The sequence below is a fragment of the Phocoena phocoena genome, chromosome 19 (assembly GCF_963924675.1).
Source record: "Phocoena phocoena chromosome 19, mPhoPho1.1, whole genome shotgun sequence".
NCBI lineage: Eukaryota > Metazoa > Chordata > Mammalia > Artiodactyla > Phocoenidae > Phocoena > Phocoena phocoena.
The window spans coordinates 26,540,304-26,548,823 of NC_089237.1; the positions used below are offsets into that span (position 1 = coordinate 26,540,304).

Consider the following 8,520-nt stretch of genomic DNA (forward strand, 5'->3'; position numbering starts at 1 on the left):
ATTTTGTCAGTGGCCACTGGCAGCTTGCAGCGGAAGTTGGCATTGAAAGTCACGCAAGTGTAAAATAAGAGGCTGTTCTCCAGTTAGGAGCAGCCAGCCAGGTAAATGGACTGTGTGTGTGTGGCCAGGAGAGGCCCGCACGCCTTCCTCCGCCATTAGTCAGTAACGGACGTGCACGGCCTCAGTGGGCACAAGGATGCGGGGAAGGACGGCTCCCCTCTGAGCGTGAAGCCAGCGCACAGGCCCTTCAGTTGTGCCTTAACATCCCACCCCCAGGGGACAGCGTGTCTGGAGAAGCAGGTCATCGCCACCTTGTCGACGGAGAAAACAGTCACCTGTGTGCACAGACTCCTGGCTGGAGATCAAGTGCAGAAGACAGCCTGGCCCCATGGCTCAGGAGGGGAGGCCAGAGGCTCTGGGACCCAAACGTACCCAAGAACGAGGCCGTCTCCCCTGCCCCCCATCTACAGAAGAGAGCGCCCCCCTGAGCGCTCAGTCCAGGAGGACAGTCGAGGGGAGAGAGGAAGGGCAGGGGGTCCCACGATGTGGCTTTGAAACCTCCTTCTGGATTCTGCGGGCTCAGCAGGACCCGGTTTAGTGTGGGGCTGGTGATAAAATCTGCAGCGCCCTTGAGAGAAGAAAGTGTTGCCATGTTCAAAAGCCAAGTGGCTGCCTCTGAGGGACCAAGTCTGCGCGGTGCTTGGGAACGGCCTTTCAAACCCCAAAACTGGCGCCTTTCCTTGATTCTTCAGTCAGAGATGGATATTGTACACTGTCTCTCGCAAGGTCTAAACCCTGGCTTTGCCTCAAGAAGTGACCCTCTGGTTCTTACTGTGGTTATTACTGGTAGGGAAAGACAGTGATAGGCATCTGTTAGCCGTGCTGTGTGTTTTCTTCATAGAGTTTTTTTTTTTTTTTTTTAATCTTAATCCTGAAAAAAGAGATTCACACTGTGATGTTATATAACTGAGCAGTACAATTCTTTTGTTTCCCTTAGAGGAGTCTGTTACCATGAGTTATGGGATTCTGTTTGAGTCCACAGGGACAGTCCCGTTGTAGGGGATAGGGTTTATGGTTCACAATTTCACTGCAGGCAGAAGAGAAGCATCACCAGAGCTCCCTGAAAAAACAGCGAGAGCTTAAACTGGGTCATAAGAACAAGGCACACGTCTGTTTCACCTTCTCCCGATTCTTAGATCCATAGTTTAAGGTATGCAGTTTTTCAGACAAGCTGATTTTCCCCCCAAGCCCAAATTGAGAAGAAATTAGAAATTGAGAATGTGGAAATTGAGAAGAAGAATGTGGAAATTGGAATCTCACACTTTTTGGATCCCAGCTTTACAATTTACTGGCTTAGACATACTTAAGCCTCCCTTTCCTCATGTGTAAAAACAGGGATGTTTATTTCACGAGGCTTATTGCGTTTTAAAGGACACCGTGTCGGCACCGTGTCTGGCGCTCAGTTTCCTCCTCCCTCAGCACAGCACATTAGAAGGTGGGCTGAGCTTCAGTGCAGCTGAAATGGTCTTGGTGGGAGCCACGTGCCCAGTAGATTCTCAGTCGGTGTTCTCTGACTTGGCGTGCTCTAATTTATCCATGATCTAGGATGCCACAGTGCACCCTTACTGTCCAGGAAGCTACCCATTCACTCTTCTTTAAATTTCTATTTTTTGGCTGCGTTGGGTCTTCGTTGCTGAGCGTGGGCTTTCTCTAGTTGCAGCGAGCGGGGGCTACTCTTCGTTGCGGTGTGCATGCTTCTCATTGCAGTGGCTTCTCTTGTTGCGGAGCACGGGCTCTAGTCATGCGGGCTTCAGTAGTTGTGGCATGAGGGCTCAGCAGTTGTGGCTCAGAGGCTCTAGAGTGCAGGCTCAGTAGTTGCGGCGCACGGGCTTAGTTTCTCTGCGGCACGTGGGATCTTCCCAGACCAGGGCTTGAACCTGTGTCCCCTGCATTGGTAGGCGGATTCTTAACCACGGCGCCAACAGGGAAGTCCCAACCCATTCGTTCTCAGTCTGGATTTCCAAATGAGATGAATCGTCAGTGGAGGCCCTTGTGAGGAAGGTAGAGGAAAAAGCACCATTGATAGGGTTGTTTGACTTCCACTCTCCCCAAGCTTCCCGTGGACAAGTCTTATGCACCAAACTTCTGATCTAGGGCCAAGGAGCGAAAAGGTGAGGCAGAACCTGGGCAGCATGCCTTGGGCCTGGGGCTGAGGCTGGAGTGGCTATCAGGAGATGGGGCCAGCAGGCCACCCCAGCCCACATGGCTATTTGCTACTGTCCGCCAAAGCATCAGAAAAAATCACTTTGCTGAGGTATCTCCAGGCAGCTCACAAGGTGACTTATCTGCAGGGCATGGTAATCACGGCTCACATCCATCAGCCTGTGCCCTGGTCACTCCCAGGCCCTGCTGCACCATTGAGTAAGGAGGGCTTAGCAGCAATCCGATACACTAGAAATGAAACTTTCCAAACAGGTCATTTAGATTTTGTAAGATAGACTAATTACTACATACAATTAGTGAGCTGAGTAGTGCCAGGGATGACCCACTGACCCACTGATGCAGAGCGGGATACAGTGCCAGCTGAACACGTACTGTAAGGCCACTGTTGTGACGTTTAATTATTGGTATTTTATTGGTATTATAATGTTCTGACTGGGATGAGTGCAGGCAGGTGACATAGGGGCCCAGGCCTGTCATGAGGTTAGCACCCAGCATGTCACACGTGGTTGAAATCCATGGTGGGAAGAGTCAGCCACGTTCTCATAAATTTAAGGAGGGAAATGTAAACAGCATAGGGTTGCCCATCCTTCTGGCCGGAATGATGATTCCTACAGCTCCGTTCCTGGAGGGCGAACGAGGAACTGCAGACTCCCTGACCCTCACAGGGGAAGCACGCTCACACAGTAGAGGAAACCCTCCCAGGTCTGTTGCAAAAAACCTGTGGTGCCGTGGCGCCTGCGTTTGTTGATTCTTGCTAAAAACGCTGTTGGCTAGGATTGCGACCCCATGGCCTTCGTGTGCTCTGTGCTGTGGTCAAAACTTGACCAGGGTTTGACTTGGTGGTCATCACCCAGTCGTATTCTGAGTGAACAGCAAGTCTTTCATATAAGGGGCCTATATTTTCAAAAACTCGGAATGTGTTGCTTTAATTCTGTCTGGGAACTTTTTCAGTGTTTAATTTAAATACCTAGTGTATTCTGGCTGCAGGAGGGGACAGCAGAAGCGTTTTCTCTGGAGGGCAGCTGGCTTTCCAGTGCAGTGTCTGAGCATCGTTAGAAGCAGGCATCTCGTTAGCTAATACATTACACCAATCGAGGAGAGTTATCTTAAGCCACAATTAATCTGCTCCCTGGTATATGTTGATAGGAAAGCATCATGCTGTTTCTTAATTAAAAGCAAACGGATTAAAAATGATTAATAAGAGTATTAAATATTCTCTTAAACTAAAGGCTTTGGGATTCTTGGGTAAATCTCGTTTTTTTTTTCTAAGAAGCACGCATTGTTTTCTTTTTTCCTCACCCCAAATCCTCATAAGTAAGGGCATGTGCAGAAGTCCAAATTACCATGATGGAGATGGAAATGTCGGAGTTCAGGGGCAGTGCTTAGGAGTGCAGGCGCATCCACCCATGTGTGGGGTGGGCAGGAGCTGGCACGTGGGAGTTAAGACAGCCACACTGTGGGAAACACCACCGCCGCCACCCTGGTTAGTAGAGATTGATGTGCAAAATGCTTGCGTTCAGCCTCACAGGTGCTGGGCAGGACGCGAAGCACGGAGAGGTGGGAAGGCCCCCTCAGCTTCGCACTGTCCGGGCCGCACCACCCTGACCAGGAGAGCTGATCTTTTTGTCAGTGATTACAAACAGAGATGGACAAATTTGGAGCCAGAAAAAGAACTGGACAAAAAGAACTAGAAAAGGCACGTTGCTGATCCTTAATCCTGGGGCTCCTTAATCCTTCAACTGTGAAGGACTCCTTAAGGGTTGTTAGAAATGTGGACGTCAGTTACAGGACATGTAATAAACAAGCAGCCCCGGGAACTCGCTGGCCAAGGTGGAGATGGGGAAGTGAGAGTCTGAAAAGAAACCATTATTTTGAAAGGCCCCAAGTAGAACCTTAGGAAACAGCACAGCGCCCGGTCTCCTCCTGCGTGACGACTCTGGCGGGCACTGAGAACGCAGCCTCCGTGCTTTGCAGGCCCTGGGGTCCCAGCCATGGCTCGGGCGCCTCTGCTGGAATCCAGGCTTCCTGAGCCACCTCCCGAGCTCCCTAACGCACCCGCCTATTAAATCACAGCGCCAAACTCATTGGCATTCTGACTTTGACTCGGTTAGTGATAACAGAGGAGGACAGCGCACCTTTAAATGACGAGCTTTGTGTTTAATTACCCAAACAAAATGACATAAATATGAATGAGCCCTAATGGCGGTACTTGGTTTTCCGGAAACCATTAACAAAACGATTCCTAAATGATTTGTAAAGAAAATGAGCGGAGACGAGAGCCAGGAGAAGGCTATTAGGTTTCTAACACACTCCTGAATTATTATGTAGTCAACTACCTGGGAAATGCTCAGCTAAATGATCTTGAAAGGAGGAGGTGAGAGGTGGTTTGTTGAGACTTTCAGGGTGATGGACATCCTGACCCTTCGGAAAACTCTCACAGAAAGCGAACTGGGGTTTAGGTTTCCGACCCGGCGTCAGGACTCCCCTCACCTCTGGCCTCCTCCAGCTCTATGGCAGGAGGCCTCCACGGCCAGGCTGCTCACCTGCCACACACCCTGCTGGGACTACAGACTTAAATTTAGGAATCGTGACTCAGTTTCTCAAGAAGCACACATTTCATTTTAGAAACACCAAGTAAACAGCATTTCCCTCTCAGTCTGCACTTTACTAAACAATCGGTCAGGGGACTAAATTCCCGTAGCCTTTGTGGAACAGGTAGGGGGACGGGACCAGCGTCCGTGTGAGCACGGATGCCTCTGGGGGGCCCAGGTGGACACTTCAAAAGCAGGGCAGGGAAGACGAGGAGGGCTCCTGCCTTGAGGCCTGCTTCCTCCTCCTGCAAAGCCAACAGTAATGGAGAGCTGGGAACGGCTTCTCTACGTTGAGTAAGCTTTTGCAGTGCACTTTCCAGATGTAGACTAGTCAGGGTGTCCAGCCTGGCCTGGGCCCTGGTGTCCAAGCAGGCGTCGTCTGTTGGCAGGCCTATGTTTGGGACAACAACAAGGATCTGGTGGAATGGCTGGAGAAGCAGCTGGCGGAGGAAGATGGCGCTCGCTCGGTAATAGAGGAGAACATCAAGTATATCAGCAGAGACTACGTCCTCAAGCAGATCCGCAGGTGAGACCTGCGGGGGCAGGTGGGGGTGCTCCTGGGTAGAAGTGGGGCTCACTTCCCGGGGACGAGCGACTCAAGGACAAACGGTGAGGTGATGATGCCTCATAGTCTTTGTGGTCCCTTTCTGTTTGAGACGGCTGTGGTCGACCCACAGATCAGAAGAGCCCTGAAGCGTGATTCTTGCTCAGCTGCTGGTCCCCAGGGGCACTTAGTAACGATGGCTTAGTTCATTGTGCCCAGCTATTCGCTCCAAATGCAGATACTCAAACTGGATGAACGATTCTGTGAGGAAAAGCTGATTGCATCATAGTTTCCTGGGAAACTACCTCCTCCCCTCCCCCAGCCAAGAGTTAGTTGTGTTCTAGAGGCTTCCGTCTTCTCCACAGGCTGGGTGGTGGAGACTGCTGGGGACATTTTAAAAACTTTTTATTTGGACACATTTCATTTACAGAAAAACTGCAAAACTGAAAACAGTACAGAGAACAAATCTGTACCCAAATGTGCCTGGTAATTTACATTTTACCCTTTTTGATACATCATTTGTGTGTGTGCTTACTCTTTTATATAAGAGTAAGCATACTCATATGTATGTATATGTGTGTGTGTGTGTGTGTGTGTGTGTGTATATATATATATATATATATATATATATTTCTTTTTCTGAACCATTTAAGGGTAAGTTACATATGTCATGGCCCATCATGGCCCTTTACCCCCAAATAGTTCAGTATGCCTTTGCTAATAGGGATATTCTCTTACATAACCAGAGTAAAATGATTAATTTTTATAAGTTGAACATTTTATCTAAATCACCATTTGCAGACCGTCGCTCATTTTGAGTTTGTCTGATGTTACCTCATGACTAGATTCAGGCTGTGCATTTGCAGCCAGGGTATGACATCCGTGATGATTTGGCCTTCACGAGGTTCCGTATCTGGAGGCACATGATGTCAGCTGCCTGTCCCCATGTTAGTTTCCATCACCTGATCAAGCTGTTACTCAACTTCTCCACTGTATAATTCCTGATTTTCCCATCCCCCTTGAACCTAACAAGCAGTCTGAGGAGAGACACTTCAAGGCCATGCAGATTCCTGCTCATCAGAATTTCCACCTAGATTTAGCATCCAGGGATGATTCTTGCCTGATCCAGTCTTTTTTTTTTTTTTTAATTTATTTTTATTTTTGGTTGCGTTGGGTCTTCGTTGCTGCACGCAGGCTTTCTCTAGTTGTGGCGAGCAGGGACTACTTTTGGTTGTGGTGCGCGGGCTTCTCGTTGCGGTGGCTTCTCTTGTGGAGCCCGGACTCTAGGCGCATGGGCTTCAGTAGTTGTGGCATGTGGACTCTAAAGCACAGGCTCAGTAGTTGTGGCGCACGGGCTTCAGTAGTTGTGGCATGTGGACTCTAGAGCACAGGCTCAGTAGTTGTGGCGCACGGGCTTAGTTGCTCTGCGGCATGTGGGATCTTCCCGGACCAGGGCTCGAACCCGTGTCCCCCCGCGTTGGCAGGCAGATTCCCAGCTACCGTGCCACCAGGTAAGTCCCTGATCCAGTCTTTACAGTGAGGTTGCAAAATGATAGTGTTCCAACTCCTTTGCACAATCACATCTCACCACCCCAATTCTCCCGTAAGCAAAAGTCCTCTCTCCTCCTCCATTTATTATATATTCGTTATTGGCGTAGACTAGTGAATGTCTTTTTTCAATGATTTGTAATTCATTATTTTGATGACCCAAATGTCCCAGATTTAGCCAGTGGGAGCACCTTCAGGCTGGGTCCGCTGTCTTTGTGACACGACCCCATCGGGGTTTTGGTTTTTGCTTTTTGAGGTTACTTCCTCACTTTCTGGCATAACAAAATGTTTCGGGTTCGTGTGGTATCTTGTTGCTGGGGACGTTATTCACGTAGGAAAATGAATCAGGTGAGGCAGGGACTGCAGGGTACGCAGTGGACTCTGGGAGCAGGTTTCTTGGGCAGTTCTGAAGCTACCCTGATCTAGGCACTGCTGCCTCTCTCTCATCCTCACCGTCCCGAATCTTCCCCTCCAGCTTGGTACAGGCCAACCCAGAGGTTGCCATGGATTCCATCGTCCACATGACCCAGCACATCTCGCCCACTCAGCGAGCAGAAGTCGTTCGGATCCTCTCCACAATGGACTCCCCGTCAACGTAGGAAGAGTTTCCTGCCCACCCCTGCCCTGCCTCCGGAGAAAAGGGCTAGAGCTGCCTTTCACACCTGAAGCCGCTGTAATTAGAAGGCACACGAGACCAGCACTGGAATCGAAGTGGCATTTTGCTTCCCCTCGATGTTTTCAGGTTACGCATGACATACTGGGACGTAGGGTCACAAGCCCCCACTCCAGCCCACCAGTCACACCTACCCCGTTCAGTATTTATTATTACCCTGGCTGTGACGGCAGTCCTCTCTCCCTGCCCAGGACCTAAGAAGGCAATGACGGGTACAAGTACCTACCAAGAGGTCTTACTACACGCCAGCAGGGCCACCCTCCTGTCCTGACCGCCCCTTGGTCTGGCCCCGGGAAGTGGGAGCTGTTGCCAGGCAGTCAGCAGCCCGCGCTAGCCCCTGGCCCTGTGAGCCTGCAGCCACCGGCAGCAGAGGAGGGCCAGGGCTGAGGCCATAGGCCCAGCACGAGGCGTGGGGAGAGGAGGAAGCCTTAGGTCTGTTGTTTCTCACCCCACACTCAGCCCGGTCCACACCAGGCACCCAGTTTCATCACACCAAGGTACTGCTTATGAAGAAAAATTAAGAGCATGCAATCTGCAAGCTCCGTGGAACTCAAAGATGAGGGCAAAACCACGATCCAAGAAGCAGAGAAAGCAAAGAGACCAAGTCACTGTTGTCGATTTAGGGGCCTCACCCTAGGGCTCCCTTCTCAGAACAAGCGCAGAGACGGTTGACCTGCCACTGCCCCGTGTGCCGCTGCTCAGCTAGCTGAGATGCCCGGGGGTCCCACTGGCAGTACCGTAGCCCGAGTGGGCAGAGGAGGACCCAGGGGAGCTGCCCTTCCCGTCACTGATGGAAAGTAGTCACCATGCGACAGCGAGAACGGGCCAGCCAGTCTCTTTTTAGGACGCGGAAGGTTGTTGCTGTTAAGCCTGGAGCTTTGATAGTTACAGGAGGTTAACGGTGCCTACAGGGCCATCGTCTCTGTTTCTGGGGCCACTCT

The 8,520-nt window shown here is 50.6% G+C and overlaps 1 protein-coding gene across 1 annotated transcript in view; it reads left to right on the forward strand.

Moving 5' to 3' along the window:
* The window catches only part of ACACA (acetyl-CoA carboxylase alpha), a 237,910-nt gene extending 230,126 nt beyond the window's left edge, over positions 1-7,784 (forward strand). Inside the window, exons 55-56 of the mRNA XM_065897277.1 lie at positions 5,204-5,340; positions 7,382-7,784. Coding sequence (XP_065753349.1) covers positions 5,204-5,340; positions 7,382-7,505 — 261 coding nt within the window. The 3' untranslated portion in view covers positions 7,506-7,784. The remainder of the gene's footprint in view (positions 1-5,203; positions 5,341-7,381) is intronic.
* The last annotated feature ends 736 nt before the right edge of the window (positions 7,785-8,520 follow it).